At 43.2% G+C, this 25651-nt stretch overlaps 1 protein-coding gene across 4 annotated transcripts in view; it reads right to left on the bottom strand.

Moving 5' to 3' along the window:
- The window catches only part of SKA1 (spindle and kinetochore associated complex subunit 1), a 78456-nt gene that overhangs the window by 12899 nt on the left and 39906 nt on the right, over positions 1-25651 (bottom strand). For all 4 annotated transcript variants that reach the window (XM_069219242.1, XM_069219238.1, XM_069219241.1 and 1 more), the window contains exons 3-6: positions 12845-12969; positions 11343-11434; positions 1824-1961; positions 874-1043 (exon numbers count right to left, since the gene is read on the bottom strand). In XM_069219242.1, the coding sequence (XP_069075343.1) occupies positions 874-1043; positions 1824-1961; positions 11343-11434; positions 12845-12969 (525 nt within the window). The remainder of the gene's footprint in view (positions 1-873; positions 1044-1823; positions 1962-11342; positions 11435-12844; positions 12970-25651) is intronic.

Raw genomic sequence — 25651 nt, 5'->3', positions numbered from 1 at the left:
TCCTCTTATGAGACTTTTGATAGGCTCAAGATTGGGACCAATCATGAAGGAATCCTCTTCAGAGGATTGAGCTTCTTCCAAAGGAAAAAATAATCTTCTCTATCAGTCAATGCCTACGCAGATGGAGCTTGACTTCTTTGGCAGTTTTGGAGAAGAGGTTGAGGATGGAGGCAGTTATATATGCAAAACATGTGTTTTCTGCAAACATCATCTGTTTGGTGTGGCTTAAGGAAAGACCTTTTAATTTTGGTTGAAGTCTCATCTATGATTACAAATTAGAGTTGAAATAAAGCTGTAAAAAATAAACCTTTCCTCTAGCGAGCTGTACAGACAGAACCTCTGAAACAACTCCAGGAGCTGCAAGTTGAAATGAGTAGTAAAATAGAACAAAATATCTTATCTATGCCTGGAGCACAAAACTGTTAGATGCACCATTAATTTCCTTAAATGTCAATAGATGGTGTAGAAAACGTTGACTCTGTCTTAGATCTTTTAGGAATTTCCATCCACTCAATGTGTGGTAAAAGATCTAAGGTAAAGTGGCTTTCATGGTGATTGTAACCCTCCCTCTCATTGGCTATGAGGCACATCTCATAATGAGGTGGACAGCATACACAAAATGTTGCTGCTAAATTTTTGTATTCTGATGCTGATGTTTGTTAAAATGTTCCCAAGAAAACTGAGGTGTAAAATAATTCAATAACATACATCTACAAAATGTCCAATGGTAGAGAACTGCACAGAAATTTCAGTGGCAAACACTGCTTATCTATAGGTATTTGAAATCTAATAATAATTGCATCAACATACTACAGTGGAAACATTGAAAGGGACTAAGTAGAAACAATCAGACTGTGCACACAGACCACTCACCTTTAGTATCCTTGGTTTCTTCTTCCTGAAATCTGTAGTACAATTTTCGAACATTAGAGCTCATCGACTTTGGTGGTTGATGCAGAATCTTATATTTGCCAACAACAGCCTTGTTAATTTCTTCAATAAAACTGTTGATTTGGTCATAGGTGAGGCGATTCTTCATATAACTGACATAAAATATAAAGCATACATTGTAAAGAAACTTTCAATATAAAAAAACAAAGACAAAGGTTTAATTTATTTTCTAAAATATTTTTCAAATTACAAATGACTTTTCAATCAACTACACAGATTTGAACTAATACAGTAGTCTTCCAACTTTTTAAGGATGCCCCCCCCCCCTTGTGAAAAAAAAAAAAAAAATCATCGGGGCCCCCCTCCAAATTTTTTACATTTATTCTATTAAATTGTCAATGTTTAAATATGCCTGGACTTATTTAAACATTGCAGTTAAGTTCGGATACTGTTTTAAAAATGCAATCATATACATGATGCCAAACGTACTATTCTGGTCAAGCAGGCCTTAATAATGTGTAAAAGTATCCACAGTGGTACTGTTAGATGAGCAGGTGGGGGTTTTGAATTTCGAGTCCCTTCCTTTTTGACATTTACACCCAACTTGGATGTAAATGACAAAACATGTTAGTGACGGCCTATTACAGAGTTGTTTACTGCTGCTCATTTTTTTCAGCTTGAGACAAAGCCCTGTTATCAGCAGAATGCTTGTTTTTGCCAGAGGCTGCCCACCCAGATCACTTGAGGCCCACATTAGACCAAAACGTTCAAACCTCTGACTGCCAATCTCAGAAATACTTGACATCTGCTAGTCTTCCATAAAGATCTAATTGTTTAGGTTTCAATATGTTAGAAAAGAGAAAATATAACTTCTACTTGTTCCTCTTCACACAAGCTCACACATGTATTCTAAAGAAGTTGAGGCTACTCACGCTGGGATGCTTTCAAACTCCTGGACAGTTATCAACTCCATCTCTTTAATAGGCTTCTTGGCTTTTGCAGGTTTCTTATCAGGCACATGTTCTTCAAATCTAGTTGTCTCTACTGACTGCGCTTTTAGATCAGCCGCACTGTAAAGGGATCACCAATAAGTTGAATCTTATGTTTGTGGTTATGCAGACAACTGGGAGTTATTAACCCTTATTGAGGCTTGTGTATCGAACAAGAGAGTTGGGGAATATAGCCCACTGGTTCCCAGTGTATATGATGCTGAATATAAATGACCATCAACAAAGAACACTGCTTGCCCTTAATAAATGAGTTGTGGTGAGAACATAATCTGACAACAGGATTCCACTTTAATCTTCTTTTCAAGAGGAGCTTCAAACAATCCTCAATAGACGCATCAGTTACTGCGTTTTGATGTCAATCTTCCCTAATGCGGGGGCCGAAGTGGGCGTTCTGGATACCTTGGCAAGAATCTTCTTACAATGGTTGTAATGGCATCTTCACATAAAACTGTAGTATAAGAAGCCATGTTAGGCTACAAAAAAATCATGCCTTAACATAATAGTTCTAAAAGTAAGGTTTGGAGGCTCTAATTCCTCTGCAAAAATTATGTTAAACTGTTGAGCAATCTCAGAAAATTTCCACTGGTAAAATATAACCTTTTCACGAAACTAAAAAGTTTTACTGGCAATTGTTTTCCTCAGGAACCATTTCCCTGGTTTAGGATGGACTTTTGACCAGCACCGACCAATCTTTAAAACAAGACTGTAGAACTGGTGAATGAGAAATGCAAGTTAGTTTTCTCATTGGGGCACACAATAAAAGAATATGGAGTTTAAGTGGAGTTTGACTGATTCAGGACACCTGCCAAAAATTGGAAGATATCCCATCTGCCTAGTTTAGACTGTATACCCACGAATACATTCTAAAGAGCATGGACAGGACATAAGCCAGTTGTCCTTCATCTACCATCCACCAAACTCTAAATAACCCCCGTAACCCTTTCAGCAGCCATGTTAGGGTCAAGCACTGCTGCAAATGCTCCATGTGTACTGCATAGTAGTGCCCAGCTGACATGCATGTCTACGGTTGAGAAGCCTACAATGGAGAGAAAGACTGCAGCAGCAGCAATGGTGGTCTAAATTTTGTGCTAGGGCTCGTGGAGCAGTTTTCTTTACGCAGAACGTTTTTCTGCCCCTTGAAAAAGTTTCACACTAGTAGACAGGTCAGCAAATGTTATTTTAGTTACGATTTAAGTAGCACATGTTTGATACTGATGTATCCTGTCGGATGACATACTGGCCCTTTCTGCAGCATATTCACTTTCCACACAGGAGGATGTTCACTTGAAAGCAAACAAGCATAGATAAAATGCTTTTGAAGAGTATGTACCACCCAACAAGACCTGTCAGCCTTACGGTCGTCCTTCCCCAAACGTTTTTCCTTCACCCTACCTATATTTGATGATCTTGTTTTTCTTGGCCTTAGAAACCTGTGCATTTTACCACTGCTAAACAGTCTAAAGTGCTGATACTCTCGGCCCTAAACATGGGAGAATTGGCTTATGCCCAACTGGCACATTTAATTTGCTAGTAAATTGATAGTACATGTACCCAGGGCCTGTAAATTAAAGGCTGCTAGTGGGCCTGCAATAACGTTTGAACAGGTATCAATCAAAGCAGTTTTAGCAAAGGTTAATGCACAAGAAAAACAAGGGAAAGACACCAAGCAAATTACTGTGGTTGTATTTACAAGATCAAGTAAAACGATATGTATTAGCATGAACAATTATCTAGATCAAGTGCAATGAACAGAAAAGTGAACAAATATTGCTCATGAACAAGTGTCCGAGAACAGTGCATATAACAAACATGAGAAAAGACAGCACATAGGCAATAATTAAAATATTTCAGTATAAGTTGATGATAAACACATATGTTATAAATATCATGTAGAAAATAATGAGCCAGAATTCACTGTTTTAAATGTCAATGGCATTTCAACCATTGTCACTTAAGGTCATCATCAGGACAAAATTGCACAGGGATAAGGAAGTGCTGATAAAAGAAAAGGAAAGGAATTAAAAGAGAAAATAAAGAAAGGACATCCATGTGGTGCATAGGTAACTGTTACGAGAGCTGTGTCTCACCAACCTTCAGCACTTATGCAGTCCTCAAAAGGAGCCCTTTAAAATGGCTCAGACCTGTCATCAGAGCCTGTGTGTGCAGTTTTGAACTCCAGTTTCAACCTGGTAAAATAAACCTTTTGCCAGGCCCAAGCTTTCTTTTTTAATACATGTAAGTCAACCGTAGTGAAGGCCATAAACAGCCCAGAGGATAGGGTGCAGTGTATATAAAAAAGTAGACATGTACTTTTACATTTACATGTCCTGGTAGTGAAAAACTCCTAAATGTGTTTTTTCACTACTGCAAGGCCTATCTCTCCCACAGGATAGCAATGGCCTACCTGATCACATTTAATAAATTGTAACTTTCAATTGAGAGCCGGTACAAGGTTCGAGTTTGGTGTTTAAAGAATTGTAATTAAAAGTGCTCTTTAATAGTAAAGTCAGATTTGAACTCACAATTCTGAAAATGGCACTTTTAAAACATTGGCAATACCTTGCCCTAGCCATTTGATGCCTGCAGCCTGTTCCTGAGTTGCATGACAATGTGAAGCTGTCAGCTGGTCTATGTGGATTGCTCCCAGACAGTTAGACAAAATAGGACAGGGGCTTGAAGACCCTCCAACGGATTACAGGTGCAGGGACACACCTGCGCCAGGGCTCAATGGTCTCCGATCTCAGTGATACAAGCAAAGCAGAGCCTGGGTGTCTATCACCCTCTCCCCCCAAGTGGGCGGACCACTGCTACAATACTCACAACGGCAATCAGTCGCTGTGCATGACCTCCCATCATCTGCTGCTCTCAAGACCGGAGACCCCTCACCCAGGCTCTGACTGAACACCTGAACCTTTCTCCGGAGTTGGGAGTGGGAGGTAGAAGAACACAAAACAACGTGTGAGCCCAGGGGGTGCGGACAGGACCCCGGACAACACCGGCACCCCACTCATCATGCAACATCCCTTCCCGGAACTGCGAGTGCCTGAAGAGCCCCATAGCTTGCACAAGGCTTGGCTCAAACAAGCCCCCCCCGCTATGGCAGCCGCCAAGTCTAAGAAAGAACGCTCCCTTAAAAAGATGCTCACGGAGCCCGCAGGATCAATTGGGGATGCCGGATTCTCCCCCTAGGACACTGTCCCCCCCTCACAGCAGCAGACAACAGTGGCCCAGTGACCAGGTCATTCATGGAGGCTCTCTTCTTTTCGCTCAAGGACAACTTGCAGGCAGTGAAAAAGGACCTGTCAGCGAACTTGAGGGAGGTCCGATGAGACCTGGAGGATCTGGGAGACAGAGTTTCTGCAGTGGAGGATCAGGACACCGGACAAGGCAAGGAGGTTAAATGGCTCCAACAAGAGGTCCTACGACTGCAAGACCTACACATCGGACTTCAAACCCATGCTGAAGACCTTGAGAACCAATCTCGGAGGAACAACGTTCATATCCGAGAGGTACTGCTGAATTCAGAGGGAACAGACATTGGAGGCTACGTGAATGCACTGTTACCGCTACATACTGAATGCCACCGAAGATATGGGGCTGAAACTTGACTGGGTTCATTGGTTGGGTCTGCCTAGATTGAATGGGTCACCACTCATGGACATACTCACCTGTGTGCACGACCTTTCAGCTAAAAGTAGAGATCCTCCGAAAAGCCAGTGAGAAGCACCTGATACAATTCAGAGACCATGCGTCTGTCCTATACCAGGACTTGTCCGCCATTACACTGCAACGGCGTCAGGAGTTTTGCCCAATCACCACCCATCTCCGGAATGCAGGCATTGCCTATTCTTGGGGCCCCCCGTTCCAGATCATATTCTGCCACAATGGAAAACTGCTGCAGCTACTGTCCCTGCGAGAAGCTTGCAGTGTTCTGGGCATCGATGATCCTAAAGCACAACCGTCTGAGAAGGTTCACCCCCTGACACAACCCACAAGAAAGTCAGTTGGCGCTGCACCAAGAGCTCTGCTACAAAAACACACCCGGACCCAGTCACTGTGACAAAAGAGAGACAATTGCTGCTTCAGAAGCTTTCCGGAGGAGTCGATGGCTCAGACAAACATTAAATGTGTAAAGGTCTGCAGCTCCCAAACTGAGCCCGACCCGTCGGTAGGGCATGCAGAGAGCGGAGTCGGAGCCATATACCCGGATTAGTGACATGTTCCAAGAGTCTCTCTTCTAAGCCTAGCTTTGAATCCCATGGCCCACCCACCTATCTCAACCACTACCATATTTGGACTTCATTATTTCACGTTGATAGTTTCTAGTTACCTTTTTTTCCTGTTTTGGGGATTGTTTTTACTTCTGCCCTCTCAGGAGTAATACTACAAGCACAACCCACCACCTGCTAATATGAACTCACATGATCCTCTACCTCTACTACTCCCAGAAAGCCGTTCCTGGAGGTTAAGGTACTGAACCTCAGTGTTAGAGGCCTCAATAACCCCCAACAAGCGCAGATCGACCTTGTCCCTACTTGAAAGCTTCGAGAGCGACATTTGCTTGCTCCAAAAGACCCAACTCCTCTCTAAAGATACACACCGCATGCAATCTAGATGGTTCCACAACAATTATGGTCCACGAATGCTATGAAGAAGGGCGGGTGGCTAGACTGTTCTCTTCTCTATTCAGGGGCGATATCCATTCCAAAAGAACTGAAATCAGGAGAAGAATCTTAGCTTTCAAGATACGGGTGGGATCCCTACAGTTTACTCTAGTGAATATTTACGTTCCTAATGGACGTCAAGAATCTTTTCATTCTAAACGCATTTTCTTCTTTATTGCAAACCCCAGACGCCGCAATACTAATTGTGGGTGCTTTCAATCTAGTCATGGACAACAACCTCAACAGATCGTCCCACCGCTTCGATTAGACCGGAACCATGTTGCCCAAGGTATGCAATTGGCTAACGGACTGTGGTCTGACTGACGTGGGGTGGGTCCAACACCCCACTTCCAAGAACTATTCCCACTACTCTACACAAGACAAATGCACTGATTACTTCCTGGCCACTCCTGCCATCTTGACACTGACCCATGACTCAGACATTGCTCCGAGATAAATTTCTGGTCACGCCCCCCCTTAACCTGACTATGCATTTCACCCAGGCTATGCCAGCCCCTCTACACTGGCACCTTAGGGACCCTCTGCTTCAGGCCCCCGCGAATTACGTTGCACTGAGACCAGCGATACATGACTAGATGCAGATTAAAGGCACTGACCAAATCGCCCTGTCCTCTCTCTTTTGGAAACTCTGAAGCTGGTTCTGAGGGGTGAATTGATAGCCATCTCCGCCTGCGAAAATCGTATCCGTAAAGAAAAAACTGACACTTGAACGGAAAGTCTTGGACCTCAAGACAACCCATAAGCATACGGGGCGCCTCGAATATGAAGAGAGCTCGAACGCAGGCAATTGCTCTTCAAACGCTTAGACCCTGCAAGAGCAGAGTATGCGTTACTCAGGCTGAGGCCTAAGTACTACATGGGGGAAACAGGTGTGAAAGGCTTCTGGCACACTGTTTGCGAGCCAAAAGGCATTCAGGAACTGTCCGAGCAATTAAACAATCCCCCACTGCAAAAGTGCATTCGGACACTTAGATCGCAGAAGCGTTTTTATGAAACCCTGAATACCAGAGACTCAGAAACAGACACTGACTCCTCCACTTATCTCTTAACTCTCCCATTCACGCAGCTCCCTACACACACTGCTGAATCCCTTGACCAACCCATATATGTAGAGGAGGTGAGCTCCACTATTGCATGTCTTGAGACTCTGAAACCTCCAGGCCTCGATGGCTTCGCTCCACTTTTCAATAAAGTCTTTTGCCACGAAATAGCCCCTATTCTTACAAGGCTCTTTAACTCTTTCACTACCACTGGAACCATCACGGAATCTATGGCGTCTATAGCGGTTATTCTAAAACCAGGCACGGACCCCAGCTTGTGCGGGTGCTATAGACGCATATCGCTTCTTAACATTGATGCTAAATTATTCACCGGAGTGATCCGGGACGTCAATGCGGAGATAACACTCAACGTCTCTTCCACCTCTTGGACAAAGCATTGCACTCCAAGACAGAGACCCTCCTCTTCTACATAGATGTGGAAAAAGCGTCCAACAGCATCCACTAGCCATACCTGTTCAAAATGCTAGAACACTTTGGCTTTTGAGACCGGTTCTTCCGCTGGATCAAAAGCACTTATCGCTCTGCTAGGGCCACCATCTGGGTCAGAGGATTGACCTCAACACCTTTCAGCATAGAGGGAGGAACAAGGCAGGGATGTCCCCTGTTGCCTTCCACAGAGTCTCTGGCTCTAGGCCTCCGTTCCCATCCTGATATCTCACACTCTGTGATTTGAGGTTAACAACACCTCATTAGCCTGTATGCAGAAGGCATGATCCTGCCTGTCTCCACCCCTTGCTCTCTCTTCCGAACCCGATACGTGAGATACAGATCTTTGGCTACTCTGGATTTAAGGTGAATATAGAGAAATCTCTTATCCTGAATGTCTCTGCCTCATCTCATACCGAAATGGCCATTCAACGAGAGGAGCAATGGCGTCTAAGGCTTTCACCTTGGGGGCGTGTTTGGAAGATATTCTTAATGCAGCCGATTGGTCGTCGGAAACCACGTTCAAGACATTTTACTTTAGGCCCATCCAAACCGTGGCCTCGCTAGTGGTCTAGAAGCTTTAAACTAGCCTAATCCTCGCCTACGGTCCTGTCATAGAATGAAAAATGTCCTAGCAATCGTAACTGAAAGTTTCAATTCTATTAAGGACACAGAGGCGAGGATTAGCCCACCCCCTTAGATTAAGGATCCTGGGTAATCTGAAATGCCTTTTATTTTCCAAAACAAATTGTTAATGTTGAAAGCTTTGATGTTGTACATGACTGCATGTTCTGTGGACGCTGGTTTTGGGAACCTTCTAAAGTCTTGTTTGAAATGTTGGCTCACACTTTTTTCATTACAGATGTCTGGTTTTAATCACTCTGTGCTGTTTTAGGAACGGATACCTCAAAACAAGAGTAACGAAATCCACTCTACTGGGGGTCGCAGGAAGAAAGAGAGAGAGAAGACGATGGATCGGGCTTTTCAGGCTCCGGATGACTGCTGACTGGACACTGCTGGATGATCCCTCTTTGTTGTTGTTTTTTTCCGATGTTTCATGGGAAATGTAGTTAATGAAGATCTAAATGCTTGGTTAACGCTGCTGTAAAAAGGTGAAGAAAGAAAAGCCTAATCCTCGCCTCCGTGTCCTTAATAGAATTGAAACTTTCCAGTACGATAACCAAGACATTTTTCATTCTGGTTGTCTAGTCTTGGACCTGTACAAGGTATTTGATTCTCTTGAATGGCCCTTTTTATTTGTAGTGCTGAGCAGGTATGGACTGGGATCCAGTTTCATCCGACTGGTTTGTCGCTAATATACTAATCCTACAGCCAGGATAAAAATAGGTTGCCATATCTCTGACCCCACTTCAATACAATGGGGCACTCATCAAGGATGCCTGCTGTCTTCCCTCTTATTTTCCTTAGTGTTGGAACCCTTAGCACACCTTCTGCATATGCAGGGCCGACACTGGGGAATACCACTTGGTGATGAAACACATTCGGTCTCCCTTTACACAGACGATATGTTGTTCTATCTGAATAATGTCTAGACTATATCTCTCACCAATGAACATTTGTTAGCCAAACTCGCTGCTTCTTCTGGCTTCAAAGTCAACTGGAATAAGTTCTGTCTTTCCCCCCTTCAATGCAAACATCCCAGATGCAATATATCGTACGAATGGCATCAGTCTCAAATGACAGCACTCCACATTCTGCTACCTGGAAATCAGGATCTGTCCTGTAACGGAGGGTCTAATGGAGGTTAACCTGCTTTGCGTGGTCTCTGCCTTACGAGCGCAGATCTTGTTCTGGTAGTCTCTGCCGCTGCCAAAAATTATGGTATTGCCAAGAATACTGTACTACTTTACCAATCTTTCCCTCTTTGTATATAGGCCCGTCTTTCGCAATTAGCAACATTTGTTGGGTGATTGTATATAGCATAATACGCGCCACAGAGTAACACTCCTCAAACTTTATTTGCTGTCAGACTGTGGCAGACTAAATGTGCCCATCCGTACTAACTACTGCAGGGATGTTACTATGCACTTAACACCCTGCACGGGCACCACTGTGGTCTACACCTGGGAGATGTGCCTACTCGGTCATGGTCAGCGTCCCAAAAAGTACAGAGCAGCAATATGGTTTTCCGATCTAGCTCTTATCCTGGCAAAACATCTGATCACCCTCAAGTGGAAGTAAGCAGTCGCTCCGGCCGCTTCGTTTTGGGTGCTGTCTATGGCGGCATGGGCGCAAACGGAGCGCGCTGCACTACATACGGAGGAGGTGAGGAGTCTCCATAAATATCCAATATCTGAGACATGGGATGTGTTTGTGGGGAGGCTTCGCAAGGGGGTGCCAGATGTAGATCTCTCATGTAGAGATCTCCTTTCGATCCCCCCATTATGCTTCAACACGTCTCTGCAGATGGTTAACACACTGCCACCCTACTGGCGATCTGTGGGGCCTCGGGAGGGCCCAGGGGTTAGCAGTTTTCACGACATTCCCTCTGTCAGATTGAGTGAGTGCAGGATTCCTATATTTCTTGTTCAGTTCACTGCAGTTATAAGCAGTTGTAACCTATGGCATCTTCGTTCTTAATGGACCTTCATTATCTATGCTTAGCCTTGCTCTCTGTGATGACCATGATTGTTTCTGGCGAGGTCCTGACCATCATCATCCTGTGTCTGACAACCCTTGTCTGTACAATTTATTGTATATACATGTGAGGTGTGATTGTACTGAACTGGATACACATTATCTGTGACAATATTTGCTTAAAGTCCATAACTTTTTTGTAAAAAGAATTAAAAATGGCAATAATTGATGTTTTTTTTTGTTTGTTTTTTTAATCAAGAGAAGCAAAACAGGTTGGGAGAGAAAACAAAAAGGGTAGGAAAGGGAAAAGAGGGGGGAAATAGAGAGGCTGAAGATTACAGTGATTCTTCCTTTACATTAGAGCAGTGGTTCCCAACCTGTGGTCCGCGGACCCCTGGGGGTCCGTGAAGCCTCCTCAGGGGGTCTGCGGCTGTATAGACATTTTAAGGATATTAACACATTAGGTCCTCAGCTTTCAGTAATGAATCACTGGGGGGGGGTCCCCAGATTCCAATAATGATTCAGTGGGGGTCCCCGTGTTCCACTACTGATAAAGTGAGGTCCACAGAAGTCAAAAGGTTGGGAACCACTGCATTAGAGACTACACAACATAAACACAAACTGATCCAGGAGAATCTATTGTACACAACTAACTGTTAAAGTTAACCTACCAGTTTTTGGTTTTCTTTGGCAGGTGTGGGGGAATATTTTCTTTCAGGTGTATAGCTGCCATGTGGTCCTCTTTGATGGAGATTTCAAGTTCCTAAGACAAATGGGTTATTTCACATTTTGCTCAACTCAATTCTTCGCAGAAATAATAAACAAAGAAACAAGAGTAAGTTAGCATTTTGAACTTGTTCCCGGGCCGCTAAGGAGTACGTCTAGTAGTCTATGTAACTTATACATATGGAGACAGGGCTCGTAAAATCATAAAAATGTTACTAGGCCTGCAAGTCGAGTAACTTAAATAATCTACTTGACCTAACTGTAATGTACTTGACCCGTAAACGGGTCTCAAATTGTGTGACCCTAGGCAAATAGTTTACAGACTCGCCTTTTTCTTAATTCTCACATATGATGGCACCTTCAAATATGTGAGCACAGCATTTCTGCAGTACAAAACCTCTTTTGTTTGATTAAGTAGACTAAAGTTTGGAGCACGCATCACAAGAAACTAGCCCACATACCCATGAGTTCTAGCCCACATAACCTAGGACTTCTTTTAGTTTACTAACAACACTGTCATCAGGACAGGGGTGTTTCTCAGTTTGTTTAAACACTCAATCTTAATAAATATATATAACTAAACCATGATGTGGTAACATTGTCATCTACACACGGTAATTTTCCAAGAAATATCCAAAAACCTCTCCACTAATTTGCAGATTTATTGATAAAACGATATAGTGTATTAACAATCTGTGAAAATTGGGCTTCAGAAAACATATCCTTTGCACATCAACATGTAAAGTATTCTGATTTGTTTTCATCCCACTAAAATATTTTTTTATCACACAGAATTATAAAAAAGGGCTTTCACAACTACTGAAATATATTTTGAAATGTTTGCAAAGTTGACTTAGTCATTTAAATGTTGTGTGTCAGGAAAAACCTGACACCCTATATCCTTTTATTTTACATTCTAAGCAGCAGGTCAGACAGTTCACCTTACAAAGTCATAGAACTCTGCAGTCAGAAAGAAAATTAATTGTAAGAAAAACAGACTTTTGACCTATGTCTGTGAACACAGAGCAAATGTGACATAAGAACAAGATTTAAACCATCTTTTATTGCCCCTCCACTTTTCAACTGAACAGAACACCTGTTCAGTGTCAACTCGCCAGAAGGGACGAGTAAGTATTAAAAATAGCTTGACCAGAACAAATAAGACTCGCCAACGTGAGTGGTCGAGTGGATTTTTCAAGCCCTGGGAAAGGACTGAAAAATTATTTCACCGATACCAAAGAAATGTAAGGCCAATGACACAAGTGTAAAGGCAATAAAGAATGTCAGAAAGATTCAAGTGCTGATAATTCCTTCTTTAAAATACCTAAAATACGAATGCGATCACACACTAGAACAAAATATGTGATCTTGCAAGCAAGCACAGAACTAGACACTAAAGTATTACTCTTGTTTCTGTGTTGCAAACAAATGCAGGTGCATTTTATACCTTCAGTGAATTTGACAAGTTTTCTTGGCGTTGAACTTCTCGTTCCAACCTATTGAGCAGAAGATGCAGCGCATGACTTTCCTCTGCTATTTTACCCAGTACAGTCTCCAGTGAGGGATCTTGACCTGTGGAATTTTAAAAATAAGAGAGATTCTTATCGAAAATCCACTTACATCAATCACGGACGACATTACTACTATCAATAAGCCTATGGCCTAGTAGAAGTGGAAGAGAATAAATGCTTCACAAGATGTACTTCAGCCTCACCTGGAGTCACAGACAGAAATGAACTAAAAACTCTCTAAAAAAACACATGCCTCACCTTTTGGAAGCCTGACGATACTCCTGACCTAAACCTTGCAGAAGTAATCGGACTGTAAGACACACAACACTGCAATTATTCAGAGCAAGATTTACTTACCACAATTACAAAATAAGGAGAATCCAAAAAAAAAGTTTCATGAAAGGTTTCAGCTTCAAAATAAAGCAATAAAATCCTAATGTGGAAAAATATGGTTAACCGTCCAATAGGAAATTTTGTTTGGTGTATTCAATAGAAATTGTATCATATTATAGAGGCATAATTTCAAATCTTTGGCAATAGAAGCATGGAAGTAAAAACTGGCAAGTGAAAGAAAATTGAGATTTTCTTAGTAACTTATGAAGGAAAGTCTTAATTTTATTAAAGAAACTGAGGCAAGTACAGAGGTGTGGAATTTATTAACATATCTACTTGTCCAGGGGACAGGTTGCTTCTCAAATCTACTTGTCCTGTATAAAGATCTACTTGTCCCTTTGGTGCCATGTAGTGTGGCGACAAATTATGGCAGCAATTAATAGCCTCTCTGATTATGCCAGGGCTACTACCATAGTAGGGCTTGAATACTTGGAGTTTCAATCCCTACTGTAGCAATTTCCTTATTTTGCCACCTTTCTGCAGATCTGCATACTGGGGCTGGAGGAAGCAGTAAGCAATAGTTCCAGGGCTGGAATGCCTTTGAGTCTGCAAACCTACTAACCTGCATGTTTTAAAGATTTTTACCAGCTTCTCTCTAATATTTTCCCATAATAAGAAAGGTTGGACATTTACTCCTGACAATGGCAGAATTAGAACTTCTTCCAGGGTTGGGAAGAAAGTGGCTGGAGGGAAAATGAACTTGCAAATGCTCAATAGATTTTCACATGAGCAAATCTACACATCGTATTTACCCACGCTAAAATACAGTTCACAAATATTTTATAGGGGTACGACATATACCATGGGTGCACTTTTGTGACTTTCTTTAAGAATTTGGGGCCACAAGTAGGTAGGTTCAGATTTGTGACCGGCAAATTGCGAGTCGCAAATCCGAATGTAGGATGGTGTGCTTGACACCATCTGTGATTCGCAAGGGCTTCGCAAATGCCCACATCATGAATAATCATGAGGTGGGTCGCAATTTGCGACCCCCTCAAGAATGGTGGCCTGCTGGAGACAGCAGACCACCATGTCTGTGACTGCTTTTCAATAAAGCAGTTTTTTTGTAATGCAGCCCGTTTTCCTTAAAGGAAAACGAGATGCATAACAAAAATGAAAAATGAAACGTTTTCGTTTCATTTTTTCAGAGCAGGCAGTGGTCCACAGGACCACTGCTTGCTCTGAAAAAATGTTTACAGTGACATTCACAATGGGAAAGGGGTCCCATGGGGATCCCTTCCCTTTTGCGAAAGTGTTAGCACCCATTTGAAATGGGTGCAAACTGCGATTGGTTTGCGCCCGCGTTCGCAAAACAATCCTACATTGCACTGCGAGTTGCAATTAGGAAGGGAACACCCCTTACTAATTGCGAGTCGCAAACCTGTTTTGTGATTCGGTAACCAGGTTACTGAATCGCAAAACTGGGTTTGTGCATCGCAATGTGCTTTTTGCACGTCGCAAACAGCGAAAGTCGCTGTTTGCAACATACAAAAAGCTACCTACATGTGGGTCTTGATCCCTAATTAGGTCTGTTGTTAACAAAGACATTTTGTTTTTATTAAACTTCTATTTCTCTCTCTTTTGGCTGGCTTTACTGTGAGTGAACGCATTCTGCTCTTCCACAAGGAGCATATTGCCACACAAAGTAGTTTTGTTCAGTGTCAGGAACTACAGTGGCAATTAGTGACGTAACGAAACTGGAGGGTGCCCCTTTGCAAAGAACATGGAGGAGCCCCCTCTCCAGACTCACTCAGGGCAGGTGCTGTGCTGACGGGGCCCCCTGGAGCGTGGCTGCGGGGCCTTTGTTATGCCGGTGGTGGCAACGTGGGCTTTAAGAGTTCAAAAACTTTTTGGGGGGGGTTTTGCCAATGTTTGTTACAATGTTGAGGGCCTGGTAGCTCCCACAACAATAAAGTGTTACAAAAGCCATGTCAAAACAAGACACGCATTGATGAAACTAAAAGACTTATAAAAATATGTCAGATCAGTTGGCTTTGTCAGTGTTTGTTTATTTTCATGCTTCCCATAATCGTGTTGAAAATGGTTACACTGATTTTCCATTAGAAATATTTTTGGGAAATACTAGCATGCATCAACACATTTTACTAAATGACACTTCATTTGCATATAATCAGAGAGCATTCTGGGAGCATTATACTTGAGCATACCTCTTAGCCTAAACTTTTCAAACATGTGTGTACATGTTTTTTTGTTTTGTACTGGAACAACGTCAGTAGTTAAGTGTGACCTTAAAACATTTATTTACAGCACGCACCCTAATAATGAAGGCTTTCAAATAATGAACCATAAATACAAGTTCGAACAGCATTATCTTTTGGAAGCACATTACCTCAACTGCAGAGAGTTCAACTCTCTATAAACAAGCAGCCAAAGGGTTTGTGCTGCAGGGGGTTGGGCCTACTTGTCCCAAGGACAAAGTAAACATAAAAACTTGTTGCCCTTGACCCCAAACAAGATGTCCCGGCGTCGAGTGATAGGAATTCCACATCCCTGCAAGTATTATGCTAATTCTTTTCTTTATTTGCAAACAGCAGCTGCATTCAAGAAAAAACTACAGAACCCATAAGGCAAACGAAAGTAGCCAATGGGAAACAAAGAGTAGTTTAATACAATGCACCAATCACGAACGAGCAGTCCCAATAACACCTATCTTGACTGAGAACAGCCCTCTTTTCTTGTGCGAGACTTAATAAGTAATAAATAACGGAAAAATGGTACAAAAAATTGCCATAATAACAGATAAAAGTTCTTGTAAAATCAACAGCAGTCCAGAAACAGAATTCGGAAGTCTCTGTGGATCCGAAGGATGGGTGTTCCTTCATAAATTACTAGGAAAATATACATTTTATGGCAAGATCGGAGGCTCCTATTATGCTATTTTAAAGCGAATCAATAACATATAAAGAAGCGTGTTGTATTGGTTTACAATAAAATACTCTTGAATACATTATCATTGGACCAGTCAGCTGATCTGAGAATGTCCTCCAGACGAGAGCCATCCCAGAAAGCTTTAAAAGCCATAGCTCCTCTAGCCGAGTGGGCCCCAAAGGCGGAGGTGTCTATATCAGCCAAGGACATAATGCAACTGACCCAACAGCTTAAGGTGGGAGAGGACACAGGATTAAAAGGTTTCCTGAAGGAAATGAAGATTTGGGATGTAGAAGCGTTTCTCAAATCAGCTGTCTGTTGCTCATAAACTTTCAAGCACTGACCTACACATAATTTAGGGTGATCAGGGAAAAAGGGATAGAAAACTGATGAAAGATTAGTCTTAGTGCATCTATATACATTCAATAGAACACCTGTTGGGGTAAAATGACGAGCTGTAAAATCTAACGCTCTAACATCAGATAAACGTTTGAAAGAAACCAGCCATAATAACAGGGTGAGTTTAGCAGATAATTGTTTTAAAGAAGGCATTGGATTGTCTGGCCAGGAAACATAAAGGTTTAACACAGCATTTACATCTCACAAAGAACTATATTTGGGTTTTGGAGGATTAGAAAATGTTACTCCCTTTAAGGGACGGCAAACTAACGGATGTTCTCCAACTGGTTTTCCATTGATGTAAGCGTGAGAAGATGAAATTGCAGATCTGTATAGGTTGATAGTATGAAAAGACTTACCGTTGCTGGCCTCTGCCACCAGAAAATTGACAATTAAGATTATATCTGTTGCAAAGGGAACGTGTTTTCTCATACACCAGCTGTGCCAGAGAGACCAAGCTGATCTATACGCTTTTTTCGTTCCTGGAGCCCGGGCCAGATCGATGAATTTTGAAGCTTCTGTCGAAATAGGTAGGAGAGATGCCTGATATTTTCCAGGCTGAAAGGGAGAGGAGATTCTGTAGAATCAGATTGTGGCAGATGCTGAGAGGGTTGGTCAAAAGATCTGGAAAGGAGAAAATTTGGAGAGGAGCATCTATTGAAAGTTCCAGGAGAGTGGGAAACCACACCTGGGAATGCCAGTACGGGGCTATGAGAATTAACGTGGCCTGTTGGCGTTTGACTTGAGCCAGCAATCTGGAGATCATGATAAAAGGAGGGAAGGCATAATTGAGGGAGGATGACCAATCCTGAGAAAAAGCAGTGAAGGCTAGAGCTAATGGATCCAGGCGCCAGCTGAAGATCTGTGGAAGTTGAGTATTGAGACGGGATGCAATTTGTGATGTATGGATTTGAATACGTCGGAGTGAAGCTTCCAATCTCTGGAATCTCGGAAATGACGAGAATGCCAATCTGCTACTGAATTGAGATTGCCCGGCAGGTACTGTGCCTGAACAGAAATTCTGTTTCGAAGACAAAACTCCCAAAACCCTTTCGCCAATTCCACTAAAGGCTTGGATTTTGTGCCTCCCAGATGGTTGATGTAATGAACGGCAGAAATGTTGTCCATTCGGAGAAGAACCAAACAACAAACTCTGACTCTTGCAAGGCTTTTGATTGCAAAGGAGCCTGCAAGCATCTCTAAACAGTTGATGTGCAACCTTGACTCTCTAGAGACCATGTGCCTCCAGTCAAGATTGGGCCACAACGGGCTCCCCAACCCAGCAGACTTGCATCTGATTCTAATACTAGATCTGGGGCTGATGCGAAGATAGTCCTGCCGTTCCAGACATCTAAATGGTCTATCCACCATTGGAGCTCTGATCGAGAGTCCTGGTCTAACACAATGGTATCTGAGTAAGTGAGACCTTTTTGGAGATGTCGAATTTTCAGTCTCTGTAGGGCCCGATAGTGTAATGGTCCTGGAAAAATGGCTTTGATCGATGAAGAAATGAGTCCTACAATCCTTGCTAGGGATCTGAGGGACAGGAGGGCACTGCGAAGGATCAAAAGGATTTCTGATTTAATGGATTTTATTTTTGCTGATGGAAGGAGGAGAGAAGCTGAAACGGAATCCACTAGAAAACCTAAAAACTCGATTCTTTGAGCCGGAACCAAGAAAGACTTTTCGTAATTGACAATAAAACCGAGATCTAGAAGAAGAGAGAAAGTGAGATGACCGTGAGACAGCATGGACGTCCGATTTTGATTCATGATAAGGATATCGTCTAAGTAAATGATCAGTCTGATCCCTCGAGCCCTGAGGAAGGCCACTACTGGTTTAATTAATTCTGTGAAACACCATGGAGCAGACGACAGACCAAAAGGAAGGGAAGTGAAGTGAAATGTCTGGTTGAGCCATTGGAATTGAAGACATTTCCGAGAGTCTGGGTGCATGGGAACTGTGAGGTACGCTTCCTGTAGATCTAGTCGAACCATCCAATCTCCTTAAAGCAAGGAATCCCTGAGATGTAGAAAAGTTTCCATCTTGAAGTGGCGATATACGACAAATTGGTTGAATTGTTTTAGATTGATGACGGGTGCATCTTTTTGTTCTTATTTTGGACTAGAAAAACTGAGCTGACGAACCACAAAGGGTCTAGTGAGCAAGGGGCAATTGCCTATTTTTGCAAAAGAGATTGAATTTCTAGAGAGATTAAATTTGTCACCTGAACAGAAAACTGAGGAGGATGGGGAAAATTTGATTGGAAAGGCTCTGAGTAGAGCTCGATAACATAACCTTGAACTGTATTTGAAACCCAAGGATCTGCTGTGAGATCTTGTCTTTTTAGAAGGAACAGAGAAATACGACCCCCTATGATAGGAAGGGAAAAAGGTTGACTTACCGGGTTGTAAAGAGAACCTGGAACTGCAGTTCCCATTGTTTCGGAAACCCCTGTTTCTTTAAGGGTAAAATTGAGGTCTGTATTCCTGGTATGAGTTGTTATTGTTGAAGAAACCGTGGGAACCTTGGTTCTTATAGGTACGGCCGGCAAAGCGGTTCCTACCTCTGCCGGCCCTGGAGAAAACCCGAGAGAAAAACATCTTCTTCATCGATTGTTGTGCCTTATCCAGAGAAGCAAAAGTTGTAACGTATTTAATGAGCTCCTTAATAAAAGGGTCACCAAAAAGTAAACCTTCAGCCTTGGTGCCTGGGTCAGAGACAGCAAGATTTACCAACTTGGGGTCAAGTTTGAGAAGAAGCCCCTTCCTGCGCTTGTGGGTAATGGCAGAGTTAGCATTTCCTAGTAAACAGAAGGCACGTTGGACCCACAAAGACAAATCGACAGGGTCAACCGCAGAGTGCTCCAAACGGGCTGATTCAGCCATGTCAAATATGCGGGTCAAGGGCCCCACAATGTCCAAAAGCTTGTCTTGGCAGGTGGACCAAGCTCTGTCTAGCCCCTTGCGAGGGTCTTTACCGAACTTAGTAAAGAAAGTTATGAGAGATGAATCAATGGTAGGAGTTACCGCTATTTTTGTAGGTAAAGATGGTCTAAGACACTCCAACTTGAGTTTTGCTCTGACCTGTTTACCAAAGGAGTACGAAACCTGGAGGTTACGTATTCCGCTACATGGTCTGCAGGAAACCATTTGTTGGAATGCAGGTGTTGAATGTCATTGGGGTCAAACATTGAAACCCCCTGTGCATCCGTGACTTTGCGTGACCCTGAAAGTGGTTGTTGGCTGTCAAGTTGAGCTTTTTTGGGAGGAGGAGGGGAGAAAACATCTCCATTGTCTTTGTCGGAATTATCAGAGTCCGAGTGATGGTCATGCATTTCATCATCGGTGTCAAGAATTTTGGAAATAATAATGGGGGAGGAAATGTGTTTGGATTTAGCTGCACATTTTTTTGATGGTCTAGATGAAATCCCCTCCTTTAAAGGAGGCCTTTGAGGAACCGCGTCCTCTGCCTTGTGTGAAGAACGCTCACTACTCATTAGCGTCGGTTTAGAATTTTTTGAAGGGCCAGGACGCTTTCTGCTACCCTCCCCCCCCCAGACTGGGCCAGCATGGTTTTAGAAACCAACTTGACAATGGAATTTTCCACATTTTTAGATAATTTTTCCAATGAAGCTGAAACAGCTTGTTCAACTGAAAATTTAATGAAATCATTCAGGTTATCTTTAATAACCTCTTCCTCCTCGTTTAAAAGTTGGGAGACAGGGGAGCTGTCCATTATGAAAGAAACGAAGTGCTGAAGAGATACAGAGGAAAAATGGTGAGGAAGGGGTTAATTTCCTCACTGGCAGCCAGAGAGAGAGGCCTAAGGGCGGGAAAAACAGTAGAGGCAGAGCCGGGGGTTGTGAGGGAAGAAACAACCTCGGTCGCGGCAGGAAACAGAGCCGTCGTTGAAGGAATAAGGTAATTAATGGAGAAATGAGCGAAGGACTTGCCGTTAGAAATGTCGACTGCACATTGAGGGGAAAAAACAGTAGAAATATGCAGAGTACGTGGCGCAAGACAGCAGTGCGGCTACAAGCCGGCTTAATTGACAGTGAACGCGCAATACGCAAAGCACGTAAAGCCAAAGTTATAATCACAAAAGTGTAACAATAAAACTGTGTAATAAAGGAGAGGGCAAATACTACTTATCTTGACCGCAAGCAGCAAGAAAAGAGGGGTGTTCCCAGTCAAAATAGGTATTATTGGGACTGCTCGTTCGTGATTGGTGCATTGTGTTAAACTACTCTTTGTTTCCCATTGGCTACTTTCGTTTGCCTTATGGGTTCTGTAGTTTTTTCTTGACTGCAGCTGCTGCTTGAAAATAAAGAAAATAATTAGCATAATAGGAGCCTCCGGTCTTGCCATAAAATTTTGTATATAGTTGAGAACATTCATTGATTACAAAAGAATGCCACATTGATTTGCTTAGACGCTGAAAATGCATTCAATGGGGTTCATCAGCAATTGCAAAACATTGGAGACTTTTTGTGTTGGGATCCAAACTTAGAGACTGGAAACTTGGTAGCTCTAACAGTCCAACTGCCTGTGTCAGGTCATTATGGGTATTTGAGATACAAAACGTTACTAGGCAGGGTTTTGAACCCCCCAAAATCCCCATGCCCCACTGATTTGTATGTAAACCATGGAGTTTGCCTGCCGGAACAGGGCAGCCAAAGTGGTACCTTTTGAGGGATAGGAGTAGAATTGAATTACGCATGCAGATGACATATTACTTTCACTTACAAATGCTCTGAGAACAGCACCCTTTCTGCTGAAGGAATTGGGAGATATATGGTAAAACATTAGGGTATAAAGTCACACACAAGAACCACAAGTACAGAGAATCCACATCCCAAAAGATGAGGTGCAAGAGATACAAAATGATTTCACATTCTTCTGGTCCAAGGTCTACATCATGTACCAAAGGGCTGCGGTACAGCTTCTAAAGAACAATTACTGCCAACAAACTTTGACCTGCAAGTGACAGCTGAGAGAGTGTAGCTTATATAAAATCTATATTAGCATGAAATGTTATGAACTAATGTGTGATAATGCCGCATAGAAACTATATTAGTATATTTTGTTAAACGTGCACTTGAAATGTGACCATGGGGAGTGGCCACCAATGTATACGGGGACTAGCGAAAATGACAAATTTTTATGAAATATTGCATTTAAATAGTTTTGTACTAATTATTAATGATCATGTTATTAAAGTTTTGCTAAATAAATCTTGTAGGCCTTAGTTAGCATGAGTCGAGGCCTAGCTGCCTGGCTCTCATATTAAATGTATTTTCTAAACGTGCAGTGTGCTGACTCGCAAAAGGACATGAACTCTTGTTTTTCCTTCAAACTAGGAGCTGAATGTAACCATAGTAGATACGTTCTCATGAAATTCATATTGCTTGTAGAAATGTTTTAGTCAAAATGCAACAGTGTAGATTAATATAATGTACAAGGCCGCTCAAACCGGTACAGACAATGGAGCTACTGACCGAAGATGTGCAAAGAAATTACAGAAAGATGAAATCATACCGGACGTGCTACCTCCGAAGACGTCAATCATATGGACCAATAAAATGTCTGAGAACTAATGTGGGGTGAAAGATTAATGACATAATCCGTTTTTTAATTGGCTAAAGATAGTGGGGTGTAATATTTGCCCAATCAAGTTTTAGGGGAATGTACAAAGAAAAAGGGATAAAACCTCTTGACACACGGAAATGAGTTAGTTAGTTAGGGAGATGCTGATGCGATTTGATGGGATCCAGAGACTTTGTCACTTTGCCTAGTGACTTTGCTGATTTACTTAGAACCATCCTTGTCCCTAGTCTACCCCTTTACACTTTGCCTCCTTATGAGGGAAGTGCCCCTTTACCCAGAGCTGTGATACTGATGGCGATTCAACTGATGTCCTGAAGACGAAGACTGAACCTGAGTGCTGACCCAAATCTTGGAGGGTAACTATGACAATGAACTTGTGATTTGTCTGTTTGCTTTTTCTTTTCAGGTACCAACTGCTTGCTTTTGACAGAGACCATAGCTAGATGTTTTCCAAATTGGTGTTTTAAATTGTTTTGCATGAAGCCCAACATGCCAATGCTAATCAGTGGTTAAGACAGGGGTTCACTAAACTGACGCAAATAGACAAACGACTGAATTCATGTTTTGTTGAACTGACGCGTTAATGACACTCTGCTAAGGTTGATCTATGTTCACGCCGTGTTATGTTTTGATGTTTGTGATTCTTGCATTAATGAACTCTTATCAGAGTTGCCATATTGTGATTATGCTATTTTGTTTCTTGGTTTTGAGATTAACCCACCTGCTCTTAGAATTGTAATCAATAGGGAATAAACCTCAAAATTCTACTACACTGGTGTGGTTATTCATGACTGCAAGGTCATGGTGGTGTCTTGAGTTGATTAATGTCTTTGACTAAAGTGAAATGCATTGTGGTAATAAATATTGATAACATTATTGATGCATTGATTGACATATTGATTAGACGTCCTAAGGTGTCTCTCAACTGGGTCAAAAGATTCATTGGCCTAAAACGAGTCCTGATGTGTAATAAATTATCATAGAGGGACGCGTTAGAAGTTCTGGTAGCAGAGCGACGGTTTAGGCCCTTTGGGGCCCTAGGACGGAGAACTATTGTTTAAATAGTTTTTCGGAGATAATGCAATTTGGAGATTTAATGTGTTTCAAAATTCCCCGTGACTTTCCCGGGATCTCGGAGCCTGCCTAAGTGAGTTGGGAATGTTCCCGGCGTTTTAGCATGTGTGGTGTATAATTTGCGCTTGCTCAGCTTATGCATATTGCAGGTGTTTTGTAAGGATTATGGGGGTCATTCTGACCCTGGCGGCCGGTGGCCGCCAGGGCCACCGACCACGGGAGCACCGCCAACAGGCTGGCGGTGCTCCCACGAGCATTCTGACCGCGGCGGTTCAGCCGCGGTCAGAAGCGGCAAGTCGGCGGGCTCCCGCCGACTTACCGCTGCTCGGGGGAATCCTTCATGGCGGCGGAGCGCGCTCCGCCGCCATGAGGATTCTGACAGCCCCTACCGCCATCCTGTTCATGGCGGGAAACCCGCCATGAACAGGATGGCGGTAGGGGGTGCCGCGGGGCCCGTAAGAGGGCCCCGCAAAGTATTTCAGTGTCTGCCTTGCAGACACTGAAATACGTGACGGGTGCAACTGCACCCGTCGCACCCCTGCAACTACGCCGGCTCAATTCTGAGCCGGCGTCCTCGTTGCAGGGGCATTTCCTCTGGGCCGGCGGGCGCTCTTTCGGAGAGCGCCCGCCGGCCCAGAGGAAATGTTTAAATGGCCGCCGCGGTCTTTTGACCGCGGTGCGGTCATTTCACAGCGGTACCTTGGCGGACGGCCTCCGCCGTCCGCCAAGGTTAAAATCACCCCCTATGTGTGTTTAGGCCAGGTAATGTTGTTTTAGTGGGAGTGGGCGTACTCCGCAGTATGAGAGCAGGGAAGTTGGCGTACTTCATGTGAGTGTGGCGCTTTGTGTTAAAAAATTATCCACGTAGTTGGTTGTTAATGTACGGACCCGTCGTGGTCTAAGACTCCGGAGTATATTGACAAGTGTAGGAGACACTTGGGTTTATGTTGTAATTTGTGCGGTTTAATTAGGTCAAATCGGGCGTGGTTGACAAGTCGAGTTTGAGTCAAGTGTATGAGTGAAACCTTCGATGGAGATTTGGCAAGTTCTAAAGTGCACTAGAACAAACCATTGACAAGTCGAGAGTAGGATTTGCGGGTCGAATTCTGCTTGCGTATGTGGGAACTGAGAAGGAGAGAGTAGCGGCCGAGGCTTCAAGTGAAAGCTCTGTAAAGTTCTAAAGCGATTGTGTACCCTTCCTGTAGTAAACCGGCAAATTTGAGTTGTTGTTGTCAAAGTTGCTCTAAGTAATTTTGCATTAGTTTGGTGTGAATCCAGTGTAAGGAAGACACGCCGCAAGACTTTGTCAGCTGCAGTGTGTGAGTGTGACGTCAGCAGTGCCGCGCTGAGATAGGTCAGTTGCAGAGAGGGGTCGCGCACGGATTGGCAGCCGTCAGGGAGAGGCATTAGGTTGAGAAAGGTAGGTGAAGAGTGTCCTGGGAATTAAAGTCACTTCCTGATTAAACAAAACAAAAGAAAAGACGCAAAGATGAATTTTATCAAGGCTTTTAGGAGCGCTCTGAAAGGAGATGCATACATTATGGCGAGTGAGGGGGAGCCTACACCACCTGAGGGTACTCCAGCTTATACAGTAATGGAGGAAAAGGGAGTCGCGCCTTGCTTATGGATGAAACAGTGGCGCAAATTAACAGAGAAGGGGGGATGTTTAGCGTTTCCGGAACACGGAACGTTCAATACGAGAGTTTTTGAAAATTTAAGGTGGATGTTAAGTGTACAAAAGCCACCTCCGAGGCCAGCTCAGTATGAGGCACTAGGAGTCTGGGATTTAATGGCTATTAAACAATGACAGCAGAAATTTGAGAGAAGAATGAGGAGGGCAGAAAAGACTTTAGCTGAGGCTGGATTGGACAACAAGAGCAAAATGTGGAGAAGGGGAATAGTTGACGGACTCAAATTGTTTCCAGCAATAACACAAGAAGACGAGACACAGGGAAAGAAAGCCACCTGTAAGACAGATAAGAGCTCTAGCAAACCAAAAAAGACCAAGAGGTCTTGGATAGAGGAAGACGACTCGGATGATGAGGAGTTTCTTAATCAGTTGTTGCATGATCGCCCGCCACCTTATGCAGTAGACGACAATGCCCCAAGCACTAGTGCGGGTCCTGGGAACCAGACGCAGGATAAGGGAGTTACAGATACTGTACAGACTAGTGATACAGTTTTGACACAAAGTGGTGTCAGTGTACCCACTGCGCCAGACATGCAGATACAGTAGCAAACCTCCACCGCAGATACAGAGAATCTATCCAGACGTCCCAGTACTAGAGACTACTACGAATCTGATAGTGCCGCCTGATCCGATATATACAAAATCGAGGTTAGTGCAGATTGAGCCAACTCCGCAATTGCTGCCCCAGC

This window comes from Pleurodeles waltl, chromosome 1_1, assembly GCF_031143425.1.
Source record: "Pleurodeles waltl isolate 20211129_DDA chromosome 1_1, aPleWal1.hap1.20221129, whole genome shotgun sequence".
Lineage (NCBI taxonomy): Eukaryota > Metazoa > Chordata > Amphibia > Caudata > Salamandridae > Pleurodeles > Pleurodeles waltl.
This window is presented reverse-complemented; position numbering and strand designations above follow the sequence as displayed.